Source organism: Helianthus annuus, chromosome 3 (assembly GCF_002127325.2).
Source record: "Helianthus annuus cultivar XRQ/B chromosome 3, HanXRQr2.0-SUNRISE, whole genome shotgun sequence".
In the NCBI taxonomy this organism is placed as follows: Eukaryota; Viridiplantae; Streptophyta; class Magnoliopsida; order Asterales; family Asteraceae; genus Helianthus; species Helianthus annuus.
The window spans coordinates 33,656,120-33,677,923 of NC_035435.2; the positions used below are offsets into that span (position 1 = coordinate 33,656,120).

At 35.1% G+C, this 21,804-nt stretch overlaps 1 protein-coding gene and 1 long non-coding RNA gene across 2 annotated transcripts; one reads left to right on the plus strand and one right to left on the minus strand.

The window, feature by feature from the left end:
* The first annotated feature begins 653 nt into the window (after positions 1 to 653).
* On the plus strand, positions 654 to 11,669 carry LOC110928831 (ribonuclease J). The gene is made up of 17 exons (XM_022171874.2): positions 654 to 799; positions 1,383 to 1,540; positions 2,124 to 2,352; positions 2,440 to 2,620; positions 3,426 to 3,617; positions 3,696 to 3,773; positions 4,287 to 4,469; positions 5,634 to 5,714; positions 5,799 to 5,864; positions 5,955 to 6,047; positions 6,491 to 6,616; positions 7,169 to 7,282; positions 7,352 to 7,447; positions 8,307 to 8,404; positions 9,182 to 9,618; positions 10,307 to 10,668; positions 11,263 to 11,669. Exons 2-17 carry the CDS (start codon positions 1,426 to 1,428, stop codon positions 11,356 to 11,358), a joined length of 2,547 nt encoding a protein of 848 aa, XP_022027566.1. The 5' UTR covers positions 654 to 799; positions 1,383 to 1,425; the 3' UTR covers positions 11,359 to 11,669.
* A 4,771-nt stretch (positions 11,670 to 16,440) lies between these two features.
* Positions 16,441 to 21,602, minus strand: LOC118490629. The gene is made up of 5 exons (XR_004889635.1): positions 21,156 to 21,602; positions 19,524 to 19,580; positions 18,476 to 18,616; positions 17,228 to 17,661; positions 16,441 to 16,967 (listed from the first exon to the last, which is right to left on the minus strand). It is a non-coding gene; the product is annotated as an uncharacterized LOC118490629 (long non-coding RNA).
* Positions 21,603 to 21,804: the final 202 nt, after the last annotated feature.

A 21,804-nucleotide genomic window follows, 5' to 3' on the forward strand; every position in this document is an offset into this window, starting at 1 on the left:
CCCCTTAGCAAAGAGGTTTTGTCCGTTTTATATCACCAAAAGTAACACACACAAACTCATAGGCTCCATGTCCGACAACCCAAACCAAACCATCCTACAAAACATACACATTGCACCCCAAACCAGCCCATCGCAACCAAACTGACACATAACCCAAACCATCCTAGTCGCAACATCGAAACATGATCGAAACAACTAAAAACCCTAGTAACTATGACTCGAACAAGACCCAAACACATAAACAACTAAACGAGACTTACTATGAACATAAAACAACCAGACACAATCTACAAAACACAAAAAAAGTACAGAAGATCTTACCTGAGTGTCGATTAAAGAATTAGGATAAATAAAGTTTTAATTTTTAACCCAAAAATCCCGTTAAAAAGTTTGTTTCGTGGTGAAAGATGGTTTACAAACCGATTACAACCCGCCAGTTCATATCAGTTTCAAATCGGTTTATGTTCTGGTTAACAACAAGCTAGGGTTACCAATCTAACCACAACAACCTAAAAACCACAATGAAATAAAAAGGCCCAATTATATAAACCAATGCCAACCGAAAGCCCAAAACATAACCGGGCTAGCCCTTAAACGACTTCTGGACCGGGCCAGGCCCAAAGCTACAGCTCCATAATCGCTGACACCTGCTGTCATGGATAAACCCCAGCGGGAAAAATCTCTTCCACAATCTTACCCGACAAAATCAATTTGTACAAGATACTTCACTTCATCACTTTTGGATATTTTTTTTGCTGAGATTTTTGTTCAATTTCTGCAAGAAGAACTTCATTGGCAGGTATTCTTGATTTAATGTTGTAATTTATGCATATTCAATACGCAATTTCACATGTTACTGTTGCTTGTTTTTCATCATTTTTTAGTTATTTTTGAAGAAAAAATTGTTCTGGGGTTGTAAGATTTTAAAATTTTTTGTTTTGGGTTGTAAATCTTGAAGCTTGGAGATGCTGAAAGGTGAATTTGTTGAAGTATTGTTGGGATTGAGCATGTGTATGGAATATTTTTTTTATGCACACCAGGTGTTAGATGAAATGTCTCTTAACAAATTTCAAAACTTTAACTTTGCAACCAGAACAAAACAACAACGGTTTTAAAAGGGTCCTTTTTCCCACTTTGGAGTTTATAAATTAAAAAAAAATTGGGAAAGGGGGGGGGGTGCATAGTTGTTATATTAGTCGAATAAGTTTGACCCGTATTGAGTTGTTACATGTTCAGTTGTTTAAGTAAGTAGTGATAAGTCTATAATAATTGGCGTGTTTCATGTTCACATAAATGTCTCCCTGCAAAAGTATGAAAAATCGATGAAAATTGTAAATTTGAATGTTTTGGATAGTTAATTTATTACTATTTTTTTTCTTCAGAACGTTGGAGCTACCACTGAGTCGACTCAGTGACGCTCAAAAAATGGCAATGGCCACTTTCAGTACTATATCGTACTGTCATCACCGGCTCTGGTGGCAACCCAACACTTCTAAGCTACTACCTGTTTCTTGCTTTATGCCGCCTCCTTCCTACTCAGGTCAATACATTATTATAAGTAATTTGTTTTTATAATTGGTATAAGAGTTAACTGCCATTTTCGTCCTTGTGGTTTGTCCAATTATGCCAGTCTAGGCCAAAGTTCAAATATGTACCATATCCGTCCCTGACATTCTTGAAATATGTCAGTTCCGTCCAAAAATCAAATGTCTGTTAAAACCTGTTGTTTAATGAAGGGTAAAAATGTCATTTTCCAATTTTCTTTTATGAAAACGACGGGTACAAAAGTGAATTAGGGTTCTCAATGGAGGGAAAAGGGGAATAAAACGGGTGGGATTTTAATATGGTTTAAGAAAAAAGGAAAAAAAAAGAAAAATGACGTTTTTATCCCCCAATAAACGGCAGGTTTTAACAGACGTTAAGTTTTTGGACTGAACTAGCATGTTTCAAGAATGTCAGGGACGAAAATGGTACAAATTTGAAATTTGGCTTGGACTGACATAATTGGACAAAACCCTAAGGACGGAAATGACAGTTAACTTTTGGAATAATAATAATAATAATAATAATAATAATAATCTCACTGTCTTTAATGCCCGTGTGTCTATGTTGATCGAATTTAGGTACTCATGGGTCTAGAGCGGGCCCGAAGCGATCTGGAAGATTAGAAGGTGCGGGAAAGAGCATGGAAGATTCCGTGAAGAGGAAAATGGAGATGTTCTACGAAGGGTCTAACGGACCGCCGCTTCGTGTTCTTCCGATTGGTGGTTTAGGAGAAATTGGAATGAACTGCATGCTTGTTGGGAATTACGATCGCTATATACTTATTGATGCCGGTGTCATGTTCCCAGAGTAAGTTTTTGTAGGTATCTCTGTCTATTGTAGCAGTGTCTATATAGAATGAATTGATATTTAGTAAAATACATGAATTTGTTTCAGCTATGATGAACTCGGTGTTCAGAAAATTTTACCGGATACAACATTTATTAAGAAGTGGAGTCATAAAATTGAAGCGGTTGTGATAACACATGGCCATGAAGATCACATTGGTGCATTACCTTGGGTTATACCGGCTTTGGACTTACGTACTCCAATATATGCGTCATCCTTTACAATGGAGGTTTGAATCTTTCTTCACTTATTACTTCCGGTAAAAAGCTTAGTGGTGGCAGTTAGGGCTGCAAACGAACCGAACGCATTCGTTTGTTAAGGAAATATATGTGTTCACGAACTGTTGATGAATGCTTACCAACCGAGATTTCATGTTCATGTTCGTGTTCGTTAACAACGAATGTTCATGAACACAACCTAATGTTCATGAACACAAATGGAAACAAACGAAAAAAGTATATAATACATTGATACTTATTAAATATTTTATTTGTCGGAATTTTGAAGTATTTAAATAAAATATAATGTATAAAATATAAAAACTAAAACACTAATGAACTATCGAACATAAACGAATGAACGCAGCCTGTGTTCATGTTTGTCCATTTAACAAAACAAATGAAATTTCTTGTTCGTGTTCGTTCATTTATTAAACAAACGAAAACAAACGAACTTCCCGCCGAACGGTTCATGAGCTGTTCGTTGAACGTTCGGTTCGTTTTCAGCCCTAGTGGCAGTTTCGATCCTTTTAGTTATAGTTTCGGGTAATGATTTATGGGTCAAACAGGAAACAATCCAAAAATTAGATAAAGTTGTAATCGGGTTAACAGGTTGAACCGAAAGTAACTCAGAGTGTAGTTTGATGTATAAAACATTATAAATCATATACCAAAAAAGTTGTATATTGGACCGGTACAAACAGTTTGACCGAGACCCTTTTGACCTGTTACGAAAACCCGACCAACATGCACATTTTGCCACCTTTAATAGATATTATTAGCTGTTTAATAGTTGATACACTTTGTCTTGAGCAGCTTATTAAAAAGCGTTTGAAGGAATCAGGAATATTTGTGCCATCAAGGCTTAAAACATTTAAAATGAAGAAAAAATTCACTGCTGGACCATTTGAAATAGAGCCTATTCGTGTCACGCATTCTATTCCCGATTGTTCTGGATTAGTTCTTCGATGTTCTGATGGTGTTATTCTTCATACGGGGGACTGGAAGGTATCTTTTTCGGTTTCTTTTGTGTATACCGTGTTCGTTTTATTATTATGTAATATATTTAAATATCGTATTCAACAGATAGATGAGTCACCATTGGATGGACAAGTGTTCGACCGTGAAGGTTTAGAACAACTCGCGAAAGAAGGCGTAACTTTGGTAAGCACCTAACTTCTTTAACTCTGAAAACTAGTAAATTTTAATAGTAACTAATGAGTTACCATCTGCGCTCCGCAGCGGGTTCAAATCGTAGATTAAAATAACCAAATTTTGAGAGTTAAAGCTGTTTGTTGTTTTAGTTAAGGGGCTAAACATGTCATTATTAAAGTTGAGGGGCTAAAGCTGTTTATTATAAAAGTTGAGGGGCTAAAATTGTTAATTATTAAAGTTGAGGGGCTAAGCATGATATTATTAAAATTGAAGGGCCAAAGTTAGTTAATGCCAAAGTTGGTTGATGTGACAAAATATAGTATATATAATTTGAACAAATGCCTATAATGCTATTCTATGCTTAGTTTTTGCATTTTTGTAATTTGCACATAATAATAATAATAATAATAATTTGTAATAAATAGCTAAGTTTTTATTATAAGAATTAAGTAGGTATTGAAATTCTATACGCGATCAAAGAAGGCGAAAAAATATAAAACTAGTTCTTTTATTTTTTTGCAGATGATGAGTGATTCAACGAATGTTCTCTCACCCGGAAGAACAACAAGTGAAACCGTTGTAGCTAATTCACTGCTACGGCATATTACAGCCGCAAAAGGAAGGGTTATTACTACTCAGTTTTCGTCAAATATTCATCGGCTTGGAAGTGTTAAAGCTGCAGCAGATTTAGCTGGCAGGAAGTTGGTATGTCATTTACTTTAAAATGGGACGGTTCATATTATTCTTCAAACATGTAAAGTTTTAAAAAGTTAGCTAAAAATGGCCAAACGGGCCCGATTCGGTTGAAAGTCGCCGTATATTTTCAATTTATACAACCTCCTAAAGTGTCTTATTCAAAGATATAGTTCATAATTATGTTAACTAGTTTTTTTACCCGTCACCCGTTGCGCTGGCGTCATATGCAACATGATAACGTATAGACTACAATTGACCAGACTTGATTCTGAACTAAATATACATCAAAACTTACACTAACTCAAATTTATACCGTCGAATCGAGACATATTACATTTGACCCGATTTGTTTCAAACAAAATTTACGTCAACACTTAGTCCAACTGAAAACGTACATAAAAAGAAAACATTTTAGAGTTAATTACTGTTTTCATCCCTGTGGTTTGTCAAAAATCACTATTTCAGTCCATTAGTTTAAAAATTGCGATTTCAGTCCTTGTGGTTTCACTTTCGTAACTATTTCAATCCATTATTCTGTTAAGTACAGGGACTGAAATGGTTACGAGGTGGACTGAAATGGTTACGGAAGTGAAACCACAGGGTCTGAAATCGCAATTTTTAAACTAATGGACTGAAATAGTGATTTTTGACAAACCACGGGGACGAAAACGGTAATTAACTTAACATTTTATAATTGACCCGACTCGTTTTCAAACAAAAAATACGTTAAAGCATAAACGAACTCGAATTTATGTCAAAGGTTTGAGGGTTAAAGAAAAGATAGAAAGTATGGGGGCCTTTTTTGTCAAGTTAGAAAGTAGGGGGGTCATTTTTGTCAAGGTAGAAAGTTATTTTTGTCAATTTAGTGGGTTGAGGGGTGAATTTTGTCAACTCACAGAACTTGATGGGCGAATGATGATTTCAAAGGTCGGCACCGACCTTTGAAATTAAGGCATTATATAATATTGTTTTTGTAGTCATGTTTAATGTATCAGTTATATAATGTAGCAAAATTTAGTTTAAAATGGACAAATTGGCCAACGGGCCCGACCCGCATGAAGTATTTTTCAACTCATACAACCGCCTAAAGCACCTTATCCGTGGATATACATATTGTTTTTTAATCATGTTTAATGTATCAATTATTATTTATTATAAAGTTATTGTTTTCAGGTATTTGTTGGGATGTCGTTACGGACATACCTTGATGCCGCATGGAAAGATGGAAAAGCGCCAATTGACCCTTCAACTCTTGTAAATTACCAACATACCCTCGTTATCTTTTTGTATCCTACCCGTAACTTTTTCTTTCATTTGTTTAAATTATATTTTCTACAGGTTAAAGTTGAAGACATTGATGGTTATGCGCCAAAAGATTTGGTAATTGTCACTACCGGCTCACAAGTAAGTTGCAATAAATGACAAAACCGTAAAATCATAAGATTTAGTTGTTCTTGACTCCCTTATTGCTGTAACGGTATTTGGTTGTGTCAGGCAGAACCTCGTGCTGCACTTAATCTTGCGTCATACGGAAGCAGTCATTTTTTCAAGTTGAACAAAGAAGACACAATTTTGTACTCTGCTAAGGTAATTATTCTTTCAATTATGATATTAACTATTTATCGATGAAGAATAAAGTGCACTTTTGACTCATTTTCTTATGAATGGTTCACTTTATACAACCTTCTAAATTGGTAAAATAAAAATATTGATATATATATTTAGAAAAAGTATATTGTACATTACGGCTTAACGTACTTCACGTACAACAACGTGCGTGATTTGTTATATAACATGCGTGATTAATGTTTTCAATATGCGTGATTATTGTGTTTCAACATGCGTGATTTTGGATTTTTGAGTTATAACGTGTGTGATTTTAAAATGAACGTGCGTAATTACCTGTCGTACGTGATGTACGTTAACCTTCCTCTATATATATATATATATTAACATATGTTTTGTTATTTAGCACTTTCCTATTCACATCTAATCTCTTGTCATAACACTTATTCTTGTATCATTTATAGGTGATCCCTGGTAACGAGTCTCGAGTGATGAAAATGATGAATCGTTTATCGGAAATTGGGCCGACAATAGTAATGGGGAAAAACGAGCAATTACACACATCGGGTCATGCCTATCGCGAAGAATTAGTAAGTTTTTTCATATATATATATATATATATATATATGTATAGGGTTAGGTTCATTCGTAAACCACTAAAATCTTGAAAACCGAGAAAACTACTACCAACCTATCTCTTTTTTATTTTTACCTTTTCTTTCCCTTAATTATAAAGTTAGTATTGTAGAAATATAAATAAAAATTACAAAATATATGTAGACTAACGAGCTACATAGCTTGAGAAGGTACAATATATGAGGTATCTAAATGTAGTTCACGAGCTATATATATGTAGCTCGTCGATCTACATATATTTTTTTTTTTATTTTCTTTTTAATTTTCACGAATAATAGTGTAACATATAGAAAGAATGAAAAAATAAAAATAAAACGTATCTTGCTTAAAAGTGGTTTTCTAGAAGTTTTCTAATATCTTTTAAGTTTTCCAATGATGTCTTTCCTATATATATTGTCTCATCATCACAATTTATTTCTGGCGCAACTGAAAATGTAGTATGTTAAAACGTGTATTTTTTGTTGTGGAAAACTGGAAATAATTCGAAAAGTATATTCGTTTGATAGCAAGAAGTGCTGAGGATTGTTAAGCCGCAACATTTTCTACCTATCCATGGAGAACTCTTATTCCTTAAAGAACATGAAGTACTTGGAAAATCCACTGGAATTCATCACACAACGGTAAGTAATCGTTGTAAATTCGAAACATGTTTTTTAAGACTTAATAATGTTACTTTTATACAAAAATAGGTCATAAAGAATGGAGAAATGCTTGGTGTTTCTCATTTGAGGAATCGAAGAGTCTTGTCTAATGGTTTCGTAGCCCTCGGAAAAGGGAATTTGCAGGTTCTCATCTCTCTACATATGCGTGTAATGTGTGTATATATATGTATATGTGTGTGTGGTGCTAAACGGGTCGTGTCCACAGGTTGACGGGTCCAACCCGACCCGAACCCGAAAAGCATGTCATACATATGAACCTGAACACGACCGGAATATTCGCTGGTTGACCCGAACACGACTCGTTCAACCCGATTTCTTTTCTCAAATTAATATATTAATTTTAAAATTCTACTACAAAAAACACAAATTTATTTAAAACAATTACTACCTCCGTCCCATTAAAAGTGTCATATTTTGAACTTTCAAAGTCTTTATTTATAAACTTTGACTTTAATTATATATTTTTTGTGTTATATAAAACTAGATGAAAATTAACACGATAAAAACACTTGTAAAACACACTCAATTCATATAACTTTCATCAAGTATTATCTAACACAAACAAAATTATTTAAGGTCAAAGTTTATAAATAAAGACGTTGAAAATTCAAAATAGGACACTTTTAGTGGGACGGAGGGAGTACATTTTAATTATAAAATCTTATGTTAGTTTCTCTTTTAAGTTTTAATAATGGCATAAAATATATAACCAATTTAATGTATGACAAAATAAATTGTAAAAAAATAAAATATAATATAAACGGGTTAAGCAGGTCAACCCACCAACCCGCCCGGGTTGACACGAATCCGGCCCGTTTAGCTAAACGGGTTTGCGGGTTCAACCTGAAACAGGCCCGAACCTGTTTCTACTAAACCCAAACCAGCGAATTTCGTGTCAGGTTCGTGTCGTTTTTCGGGTCGGGTTAGAATTTCACACCTGTATATATATACAATATAACTGAATAAAATTCTACCATTGCAGTTGATGTATAGTGATGGTGACAAAGCATTCGGAACATCTACCGAACTGTGTGTGGATGAGAGGATGAAAATAGCAACAGATGGAATAATAGTTGTCAGGTCGGCATCTTAATTTTTAACACTAGAGGTGGCAAAATGGGTGGGTCGGGTGGGTTAGATAACTGGTCAAAATATGTTCTGGTCCAAAATTTTCTTTTTTATATTTATATTAATCAGTGTCAATTATCTTTAAAAATTTTGTACTTTTAATAATATGCAAATGAGTAAAATGCCAAAATCATCCATGAGGTTTGGGCTGCTTTGCCTGTTACATCCAAAATAACTTTTTTTTTGTATCTCGACACCTGACTATTTGATTTTTCCATCCAAATCACAACCTAGTTAAATTGTATCGCTAACGAAGGGACGATTTTTGCAATTTACCTATTTATTTTTCTGTTTTTTAATTTTCCTTTTTACCTTTAAATAAAAAACAATAAAAATACTTATAGTCATAATATATATATACACACATATACATATACACACCCATTCATATACACACACACATTTATATATACACACACTTATTTTTTTAATTTTCTTTTTTTAAGATACATTTTTACTGTGTTTGTGATTTGAATGGAAATGGCAACAGAATCAAAACGTCATGTGTCTAGATACAAAAAAAAAATTATTTTGGATGTAATAGACAAATCCACAGGGACGATTTTGGCATTTTACTCTGTCTCTATGCAAATAAATAGTTTATGATTTACAAATAAAATCCGAGCAAAGTTCAAGTTTGAACCCATTTGACCCGTTTCCTTTTACGCTAACTTACTCGTTTGACCCCTTAACATGCATACTAACTTTCTCAAACGTCTCTATTTTCAGCATTGAAATCATGCGGCCTCAATCAACAGACAGTTTATTCAAAGAAACCTTAAAAGGAAAAATACGAATAACTACACGGTGCTTATGGGTCGACAACGGGAAACTTCTAGACGCTCTTCATAGTGCTGCACATGCTTCATTATCAAGTTGTTCAATCAAAAGCCCATTACCTCATATAGAACGAACCGTATCAGAGGTCTTAAGAAAAATGGTAAGAAAATATAGCGGTAAAAGGCCCGAAGTCATCACGCACGCTATCGAGAACCCGGTTGCGGTTCTTGCTGATGAAATTAATGGAAAATTGTCTGGTCTTCAAAGTGGGTTCGAGATGCCTTTGGGAAAAACGGTTGATGGAAGCCCAAAAAAGAAACGGGCTTCGAAGATTCAACAAGAAAGCAAAGATCTTGATCCTTTATCGGGCCCGCGTGAAACTAAAGGTCCGAGGTTTACTTATGTTTTAAATTATTTCCTTTTTATTCATTGTTGCTTATTTAGTCAAATAATCATGCAACGTAAATTATTATCAAAGAATCAAAGATTATGGTTTTAATTAACGTTTTTATTTAAGTTGATTTTGCGGTTAACCAACTTTACTCAAATTATTATTCTAGATAAATAATCTTTTTCTTGCCAAGAAAAAAAAAAACCATTAAAACTGTGTTTTTTTATTACACCCCTCAAGCTTTCATTTTTGTTTATAAAAATTTCTTGAGCTTTAAATTTTTTTGATAGAAACCATAGAAAAGAGTAAAGTACACAGATGGTCCTTGTGGTTTATCAAAATGTTGGATTTGGTCCCTAGCTTTCCAAAACCACACGGATGGTCCCTGTGGTTTGCATTTTGTAACACATTTAGTCCCCAGATTTTTCCAAAAGTACATGGATGGTCCTTATGGTTTGCACTTTGTAACACATTTAGTCCCTAACTTGGACCTATTGAAACCTTTAGATTTATTGGCTGTGGAATAAATGTGTTACAAAGTGCAAACCACAGGGACCATTCATGTACTTTTGAAAAGCTAGGGACATCTGTGCACGTTACACTCTGTTTTATTAGGTGAGAGTTAAAATGTATAAACGGAATAAATAATTAGTAATACTTTTTATTATTGACGTTTTGTACAGATGATGTGATCAACGATGACGAATTATTATTATCAGAAGAAGAAACTGCAACTAGTTCCGTTTCCGATTCCGAGTCATCGGATGATTTTTGGAGAGCATACACAAATACCGATTCCATTGAGGAATTAGAAAACAACATCAAGGATTCAAATACAAAGAAACCGGTAAAAAGAAACAGATGGAAACCAGAAGAAGTTAAAAAACTTATTAAGTTTCGCGGGGAATTAAATAATAGATTTCAAGTTGTGAAGGGTCGAATGGCACTTTGGGAAGAGATAAGCTCGAACCTTTCGGATCAAGGGTTCAGTCGAAGCCCTGGCCAATGCAAATCGTTATGGGCTTCACTGGTTCAAAAATATGAGGTTTGTTATCAACTTTATCTTAGTTTGACCCGTTAGAGATAAAACATAATCTGAGGGGCAGTTTCCCAACATCCGAATGGTTAAGTGCTGAACCAGTAAGATGTCTGAACCATTAAGTGCCGAACTAGTAAGAGGTCAGTAAGAGGTCTGAACCATTAAGAGCCTGTATAATGCTTAACCGTTCAGAGGCAAATGTCTGACCAATTCAGATTAGAGGTCTTAACCATTCAGACTCTGTATAAATTTTAACCATTCGGAGGAAAATGTCTGAACCATTCAGACATCTGCTCGTGAAACAAACAGTCTGAACCATTAAGTGCTGGACCAGTAAGAGTAAGAGGTCTGAATCATTAAGAGCCTCATTTATCGCATTTAACACAGTTACAACGTATACTATTTAACGCATTTTATCGCATATTACATCGCATGTAGAGGTAAACAAACAGCCCCTAAATAAGCAAATGGGTCTAAATTGCAACCTCTACTTAGAACTAATCGTGTTTGACCTAGATGAAATGCAATATATGCGTATAAGTTCGTATTTTATTTTCTTGATGTGTAGTGTGTCACGTGATAAACGTGGCTTTTTTACAGGAAAGTAAGAATGAACCCGAAAGCAAAAGAAGCTGGCAATATTACGAGGACATGGATGAAATTTTATCGACCCCTGATGCAATAGCCAAGAAGTGATCCAAAAGTATAACGTGACATTCATTACGATTTGCTTAAGATAATGTTACGATCATGATGAAGAAAGTTGTGGTGGCCTTGAGAAGCATAAAATTTTGTAATTCAATGTAGACAGTAAATTAGTTGATGAGCATATCATTGTCGCTTCTATATCCTTATTCTTGTATGATATGTATTTTCCGCCAAGTTTGCTTCGTTTCATGTTTTGAAACCGAACGTCTGATTTTGTGAAATCAAAACTCATTGGACGTATTTTGTCACTCGAACTAGTTTATTTGGTTTATGTTCGATCGTGAACGCTGATTATCAAACCCTAACCGTGTAATTGTATAACATGCATTGCCATCTTTTTCACTTACCTGGTGTATTCATTATCATTAATATTACCATTATCTTCTTCCCCTTAACTCACATCTTTATCTTGCTCTTACTTTTCATACATTTGCAAAATCATTTAGGAGGCAAGCAAATCATTATCATCATACTCAGAAAATACTACCAATAGCAAAGCTAAGGTAGGGTTTGAGCAGGGCCGTCTCCGGAAATTTTCAAAAAAATTTTGGCCCTGTGCGAGTAGAAAAAAAAGGGGTCCGTATAATATAAAGTCAATAACTCATTTTTATAAAGAAATATAAATATATTTGAATTATTACATATTTATATACTAGAAAACATAAAAATAAATGAAAAAATGGGTAGATAAAATATAACTTTTTCAAAATATATATAAAAAAAATTAAAATTGTATACAGACTAGTGGATCAAACCTTCGTGTTGTACCGAGTGGAAACTTTGTTTGTTTCAATACACTCGATATAACAAACGAAAAAAGAAAACACAAAAAATATAATCATAACATGCTCAAAACGTGTTCGGTTTATTGGCTTTTGCATAATAGAAGGAAAAAAAAACATTGCAAATATTGTTTTATTAAATTTAATTTAAATAAGAAACAAAACAAAAAAATGTAAATAATAGAAGTTTTCAGTTATAAACTATAAATGAAAACATAAATTGAATAGACAAATAAATGCAAAACAAAACAACAAAACAATAGAAAAAAAAGGAAAATTAAATTAGGAAAAAACTAAAAGGAGAAATGGGAATTAAGTAGACTGGTGAGAAGGCTTGTTCGGGAATCAAACTTAACACAAATTTAATGCAAACTCTTTGAAGAACCACCAGACCAATTACCTATTTGCGTAACTTTTTTATGTTTCAAAAATATACACACATTTAATATACATAAATTAAAAAAAAAGTTTTTGGGCCCTGAGTGAGTTTGGGCCCTGAGCCGTCGCCTATCCTGCATCCCTTCTGGGCCGGCCCTGGATCTGAGAAGGGTAAGATGTAGACAACCTTACCTCTATCTCGTAGGAATAGAGAGACTGTTTCTAGTAAATCCTACCAATAACAAAGCTAAGGTAGGGTCTATGTGATGTCTGGGACATTAAACATATGAACTTAGAAAAATTATCGCGAAATGAGTATAGAAGAACAAAACTAACTTTAATTATGTTTGCTAATATGCACATTGTATGGCATTTGATATATAATGACTCATAATGAGGGAGAGTATGTGTTAGGAAGAAATAAAAAGAGAATTTAAGAATGGTACTATTACTTTTAAAGGTAAAAAAGGGGGCGAATCAACACTAAGGTCATGGGGTATGGGGCTTGAGTTGGGGCGTGGGTTGGGGGAAAACGCCCAAGGCACCACCCCGGGTGGGCTTGGGTTGGTGGCGTGGCCCTTGGGGCTTGGGTTTCAATCCGGGCGTGGGGCGGGGGAGCAGGTGACATGGCAGTTTGTGAATGACCCGCTCAAACTAGCCGTTGGCTAGCCGTTGGGCTAGCCGTTGGGGGCTATTTTTTTTAAAAAAAATTCTTTTTTCCTTTATAAATACTTACCACATTTAACATTTTTCTCAGACAATATCAAACACATAAAACACAATATTGCCATGAGTTCTTCAAGTTATAGTGAATCGTCATCATCATCTGACGATGGTGCGGAAATATTTCTACAAACGATCGCGGCGGTGGTGAAAGCTATCGTGGAAGACGAAGACGATGAGGAAGAGACTCAACAACCTAAACGGAGGAGAAGGTACATCGCTCGTGAACGGCACACCGCTAACGATTTGTTGGTAAGCGATTACTTCTCAGCGGAACCTATGTATGATGAAAAAATGTTTAGGCGTCGTTTTCGTATGAGTAGAAACTTATTTTTAAGAATATCTAGAGATCTTGAGGAGAAATATGTTTATTTTCAACAAAAACCCGATGTAACCGGGCAATTAGGATTTAGTACGTGGCAAAAGGTCACGGCCGCACTTAGGCAGTTAGCGTACGACAATAGTTCGGGATGACTATTTAAAAATGTCTGCACGTGTAGCTAGAGAAACTCTTCACAACTTTTGTTCGTGTATTCTAGAACTTTATAGGAAAAGATATTTGAGAAAGTCCTCCTTCAGTGACATGCAACAAATATTGGAACATCACGCAGATTATCATGGGCTACCCGGGATGCTAGGTAGTTTAGATTGTATGAAATGGCCTTGGGAACTTTGTCCTACCCAATGGCAAGGCGCTCACACTAGTGGATTTCACGGGGTGCCAGCCATCATGCTTGAAGCGGTTGCGTCCCAAGATCTTTGGATATGGCATGCGTTCTTCGGTATGCTAGGTTCACATAATGATATTACCATCATAAACCACTCGTCTTTTCAATGATCGGGTAAATGGTATAGGACCCAAAGGAACTTTCTTTATAAACGGGGTTGAGTACGTGTACGGGTACTACCTAGTTGATGGGATTTACCCAGAGTGGGGGGTTTTCGTAAAATCGTTCACAAGACACGGTACCTCAGATCCAAAGAGATTAAAGTTTAACAGGGTCAAGATGGCTGTACGTAAAGACGTCGAGCGAGCATTCGGTGTTTTGAAGAAAAGGTGGCGAATATTGGCAATGCCTTGTCGACTATGGGACAAGGATCAAATTGGAAACGTGATGTACACATGTATCATTCTTCACAACATGATTTTGGAGGATGAAGGTAGAGCGGTCGTAACCTACTATGATGATGATGACCCCCAACCAGGTAACGTAACAGACGAAGATAAAGCGACAAATGAATTTTTAATAAAGTCAAGGGATATACATCAGAACTTTCGAGCTGATTTGGTGGAACATGTTTCAACGATTCCTGGGTTCGAAACCGACGAAGACGACGAAGAATGATAGGTTTTTATTTTGATAATTATTTTGCATGTTTTTTTAATAATTATGTTGTATGTTTAGTAGTTTTTGGTTATATATATATATACTAGTCTAAGTACCCGTGTGTTACACGGGTGGCTAATAAGAAAAATAACTATTTTATATTGTTGCCGTAAATTTTTTAATTATATATACGTTAAAATATTATCGGAAATGATATAGAGTACACAAAATAATTGAAATACATGAATACAACAAAAAATCACAAGTTATTAAAGATCTTTTTATAAACAACATTAGTTGTTTTATTCGTAGGTTTGTCTTCGTTGTCAAGTATCGGTAGCTTGACTCCATCTCGTCTTTTAACCCTTGATAAAGCTACATACAATTACCATGTATGAATACGGGTTGTCTCAAGTACAAACCAACTTCTGATAGCGACTGCCCCTGGCTTTTGTTGATCGTCATTGCGAAACATACGGCTGTTGGAAATTGCCTCCTTTGAAACGCACCTCTTCTCTGATAGATTTAGTTGTCAAATTACTGCTCGTCTTGTTGCTCCAACTCCATTTATCAGTGCGGTGCCTCCTGTGATTTTAAAAATAAGCAATCTCAAATGCTTAAGTACTTTGTTATAATTAAGTAACAAAGGAAAGCATATAAGGTCATTCTAATATCAACTTAAATAGGGATTTAAAAAAAAGAGCAATTAGAATCAAATGAAGGGTGGTTCTGCTGGTGGCACGGAGATACTCCAGTGGTCCGTCAGTAATCTTAATTTGCCGTTCAAAAAAAAAATAATAATCAAATGAAGGGAAGCAAAATCACCCTTGATAGCAAACAACCTTTCAGCAAACTTCACTGTTAGCCGTGCCATCCCCCATGGGAATCCCAACAGTAGTCCCATGAGCCCTCACCAATCTCTATTTATCAGTGGGCACCCTCTAGCAAAAGAAATATGTCAAAGGGTATTCAACACACTTGATTACTAACGGGTCAAAACATGTAAAAAATTGATCTTCAAAATGCAACCAGACATTTTAGCATAAAAAAAGTTCAGTTCACTTGTTTAGCCTTTCCAATAACTAATTATTTGGTTAGATTATCAAGTAGAACCGAAAACCTTATGTGTTTTTTGAAAAGGCCAGAATTTTACAGGCCACATGTAAGGAGTAGAAGCAATAAGTTCAAGATCACTTGATATGATTGTTTCTAACCTAGGCTAAAATACAACAACTTATACACCATAGATGTACATGTACTGATCAATCTTCAATTGAATACAAAATTACAAACCTAAATGAGCATTCCAAACTTACTTTGACATTAATTCAAATTAACTAACTTATAGAGCATTCTGACCCGGTCCATAACGAAAACCTATAACACGTACACATTTACACACTCAAAAGATGATTTAAAGTTTGTATTTACGGACATTTTCTTATTAAATATTTTACTGAAAAATAAATAATAAACTCACCAAACCTGACTCGTCTTCGAGTAAAAGTGAATTCCCTAATTCTTAGAGACGGAACAATCAACGGGATCTTTATATTCATATTCATCAGCACTTGCAACATTTGGTACGTCAGATCCAATTCCCTTTACGGTTTGGCGTAAAGATATAGCACAAGATTCAGTGTTGCAATGGAGATATCGTCACTACTTTTGTTAGTTCTATATTCTATAGCCTTTGTAAAGGAGTTGAGTTGGATTGCCACTTTTTTGAATCTGATAACTTATGTTACTATATTCAAGTTTAACACATTACCCAACCAATCTCGTCTTGCCACCTCCAGTTATCATCTATTTGACTTCAGTTTTCGGATGAAGCCTCAATCACCAAAAAGAATTTTTAACTTGAAAACCTTAAACTTGGAAAAAATACAAAGGTTCAAGTACCCGTGTATTACACGGGTGGTCTTACAATAAATTATATTATTCAATAGTGTTGACCGTTGACATAGGAATTTGGTGGAGAAATAGTTGATAGATTAGACGCAAGCTCGGATTCGGGTCCTCCACAAGAAAAAAGTGAGAAACGCCACCAGCCGTTGTACTAAAAAAAACCCCACTCATATGCCCTATTTGTTCATTTCGGCCCTTCCTTCTTGAAGCTTCCCATCCAGTTTTGCATTTCTTTAATCTTGTTTATGTATGTACTGTGTTATGGAACCCGACATCTTACATAGATCAGGAACACATAAAATGCGTGTAGATAAACTAACCAACCTTTCCGCCATATTATGCGACCAGTACCGTCAAGTCAAATGAATAGTCACTATGTCATAGTCTTCATCTTCATGGGCAGCATCGCCATTAAGCTCTTCATTCCCAGTTACACTCTCGTTTGAGTCTGAATAAGTTCAGATAACATGTCCCATTCCTGCAAATAACAATATCATTTATTTCATTCTAAAAACATCAACAGGTGGCATCATTGTATTTACAAATAACTTGTAAAGAATAATGTATAGTTTAGTAAAAGCCAGTTTGTTATGTGTTAGATTCAAACCTAAATAATCAATTTGGTATGAAACTTCATCTGAATGCTTTGGATTCATAGTAACCTAACTATCCAATCACATGTAGATCAACAATGTTGCAAAAGATAACTAATTTAAAAAAAGAATTCAAATCGGTTACCTAAATAGTTCTCTGTGGCTCAGATGGCATTACTCAACTCAATTCTGGTATATGAAAGATTGTATGGTTATCAGGTGTAATCGCCAAAACCCTTGGTCATCGATCTTCACAAAAGAAGATCATGTAGGGTGCATCACCTGGCAAAAAAGTCATTGGGAACGTGGGATGGCAGCCAGTTACCACCGCAGATCATCCACCACAATTGCTGACATCTCTCTCTCACATCTCTCTGTGTGCGTGTGTGTATCTTCATGTGATAAATGAGAAGAAATTTGGGGTTGTTGGCATACCGAAGATAGAAGCATCGTCTTGCGCAGCCGGGAACACCGGAAGCGGTGTTAGCTCCATCTTTATCTCTCTCTCTCTCTCTCTCTTCGCGAGTACTTCTTCTCGCTCTAAACTTTGCGTATTCGTCTCTCATGACTATTACACGACTAATAACCATAGCGATAACAAAAACCATTTTTATCAACACTTATTGAATTGATCTGAACACAAAAAACCCAACCCACCCATGTTAAGCCAAAATATTCATTTAATTAGGTAGAAAATGGTGAAAAACTGGTCAACTACTCTATCATAATAACATATGACTATTACACGGCTAATAATCACAGCGATAATAAAAACCATTTTTATCAACACTTGTCAAATGAGTTTTGAATACAAAAAAACCGAACCACCAATGCACTTGTTAACCCGAGAATTTTTAGTAAGTTAGAAATTGGTCAAGCAATGGTCAACTTTACCATAAATTCCAATATAGGGTTGAGCATTTTGTACCGGTTACCGGTACCGAATTTCCCGTATCGAATTTTCAGTACCGATACCATGGCATTTTTGGTACCGGTAAAATACCAAATTTTACCTTCAAATAATGGTACCAAACCGTATCGAATATTTCGGTACCGGTACCCAGTTTTGACGAATTTTGGTACCAGTTCTATACGGTACCGGTACCACCCTCACCTCTATTCCAATATGATCATCAATTTAAACTCATTTTAATGGTATCAGATTAGAATTTTTTATAAATTGATAAAATTTATAAAAGATAAATTAAAACATTTATTAAAAATGGTTAATTCTGACTTGATCACCCACTTGGTTATTTTCTTCTTTGTGTTATGGCAAAACAGAAATAACAAAATAGCTCACTGGCTTCCTTTGTGTCTTGGAAAGAAAAAAGCAATCAATATTGCTAATATCTTATAATTAAAAAAGCATAAGAAATGAAAAAAAACTAACCTTTGTTTACAATTCTTTGATCTCCCAGAGAGAATATTTGGATTCAATTCATTTCTTGAACTGCGTGACACCAAATTTCAATACCTCACTTTCCAATCAACTAATTTGGTTAGACTCGTTTGACAATGTTGTTGACAGATCCTGAAAACGGAAAAGATGAGTACGGTGCAGATTTTGTTCATTCTTTTGAAATAACACTGCAACCACAGAGCGTTTCATATATCTTTCTTTCTAAACACTAATAGGCCGCTCTATATTTATAAAATAATAATAAAAAGGAAAATAATCATATATATACAACTTTGAATAATAACAAAGAAAATAAAACAGCTAATCATAATAAAAAATACATGATCCTTTACTACTCATTAATATAAGGCGCGTAATGAATTTGATTTGCTTGAACCACTGTCATTTAACATCCAACAACATATGAAACAAAGTTACGGCATAAGCAACAATTTTAACTAATAAAAAAAATATGGTTCACTTCTTTTACCCCTCAAGATTCAGGTAAAGGCATCCTTTTCAACTTCTTGTTTGCCATATTCGAAAATAAAAAAGCAAGCCTTCAATTCAACAATCAATCAGTGCGAAACAAAAAAATACAAATCAAATTTCTTGAGTTTCTGACCCATAATCCTCGTTCCCTACTGATCTACTGAATTTTATCAAATATATGCTCGGATACATACCTCGTCTAATCTGCAAATTGAACACCAACTTAATCGAATCTCAATTAAAAAACCGTAATAAAAATTGCACCAGATAACCTTTCTCAAGGGTAAGTTTTTGTCACTTTACAACTCTGGGTGATTAAAAACGATGGTGGACGAACTGTGGTAAAGCTACGATCACCCCTATCTCCTTCACGCTCTCTCTCTCTCTATCTCGTCTTCTCTTTGACTTAAAAGAATTTTTAACTTGAAAACCTTAAACTTGGAAAAAATACAAAGGTTCAAGTATCACTCTCAATTCGTAATCCAAACCCCAATTCGCTAATCCAATGTTAATTCACACATAAAAAAATTAAACAGGAAAGGATTACCTCTTAGGTAGAAATGTGGTAGCGCCTTGATGCCCCCAACAAATGAAAAAAAGCACACTGCGAAAATATACCAGCATATTGTCAAGATGCAGCCCCCAACAAATGAAAAAAAGCACACCGCAAAACGGCGCGATAATATTAATACGTGTATCATTGTCCCCTTTATAATCTAACCCCTTGAAACACGACAAAAACTCAAATGAAAAAATTGTACATCTAATGTGACTTCTCAGGTTCAGGCCGCTTCTGTCATTTTAATAACTATTACCAGTGCAAAACCGGCAAACACAAATAAACATACAAACATAAAAAACGTACATCAAATTGATTTAATGCAGCCAAAAAGACATGATTTCAAAGGTTCAGGGCACTTTTGTCTTAAAAAACAATCAAAGAGAGCAGTGGGCCGGACCGCATTTAACCTGGACCCTGTTTGGGTCTGAAACCTTCTCTGGTGTAACCATCAGAACATGAAAGTTCCCTAATGGTTCATCAGCCCAGACCCCTTTCAAATCAAATAGTGGTGAACTCTAGGTTACGAAAAATTCTTCGATTGAGAATAACAACCTGGATAAAGATCAATAGCTACTACCAGGTTAGGGACCATCTTTTGTATTAATTTCTGTTTTTTTGTTAAATATTTTTCAGGTTTTCATGCCCTTAAGCTCACCTTACATGAGTCGATTTAATGGCCCTTCTAAGGAAAGATAGCTAGCTATATTGTCGGAAGTGCGTGGCTAGTGAACCTAGACATCAAAATGCAGACCAACGTTTTTCAGCTGGTATAAATTCTTTTAGATCGGTTGACAGGTTTGGATTTGTATAGACTAATCATTGGTTGTTTAAGATAATTTTTCCAGCAATTTTTTTTATTTGCGAAAACTGGTACAACGCAATAGTTTCATCTTGAACCTTAACCGAACCGATCCAATTAATGCTGCAAAAAAAAAAAAAAAACCATACACATCCGTACTCTCATTGACTTATTATTGTGACTATGCACCTTAAAATTTCATTAAGCTGGCCAACTCAGAGTGAGTTCTGAGAAAAAATATTGCTCCCGATTCCATCAACAGACCATTAAAAGCTAATAATAAACATACCTAATGAACCGAATAAGAAGTTGTAACAACATGCTCAAACAAAAGATTCAACACGACCAACTTTTGCCTACGATTACTGTCAATTTTGCTAATATCAACATCCGTCAACAACCTAAAACATTCAATGTCTTCAATCACTAACAGCTCTAATAATATCTGATTTCGGGATAGACAAAGTGAAGAGGATGATCTGTAACAACAGCTCTTTCGTATTGACATCCAAATGAACATGCACAACATAATCAAACAGTCAACATAATCAAAACATCATATAAACCTAAACCCTAACAATAGTAGAAACTCCATTGAACAAAAATAGCAAACAAACCCCAAAAAAAACACTGATATCTACAATCAATTAACAAAGAATGTAAACATTTAAAATAAATAGGAACATAGACCTACATAACAGCGCGATAAACACAATGCTTAATCTTGAACCGACAGCTAAAAACACAACAACAAATCAATCAGTCCTCAATCCAGACGCAATAACCCAAACCCCCAAATCTCAAATGTGAAATTGTACCTTCAATTGGAAACTCAGAGTCACAGAGCATGAAATTGATATCGTCTGGACTATGTCAATAATCAATGTTCGTTGCCGCCAGTGATTCATGGCGGAACCCTAGCCGTTGGAAGACAGATCTCACCCTTTGCTGAACACTGATGACAACAACAACAACCACTTTGGAACCACCGCCGTCGCTGGCTACTAAGAAAGCCCTATCGCTGACACCAGTCGTCGGAGAAGATGACCATCTCCCGTCTGCGTCTCTCATCTGCTCCATCTCTCTCTTGTTTCTCTTTTACAAAATTAAATATAATGAAAGCATTAAGATAGGAGAATCATGTAAACCAAAAGATAAAAGAAAACTTTGTTGCTTGAACCGCAGACAAATGGTTTTAGGGTTTCTTTGAAGTGATTTTGGAAAGAAGAGAGAATGAGGGAAACAGCTATTGACTGAGAATTAGGCGCTCGTGAAAGTGAATAAGAAAGGAGAGAAAGGAGAATGGCGCCCATTTTTACAATTATCTGGCCAAAGAGAGCTGCCACATCATTGTCAAATAGTCAACCTTTATTTTGCTTTAGTATAATATATATATATATATATATATATATATATATATATATATATATATATATATATAAAGCTGATGTGGCTTGGCCACGCCAG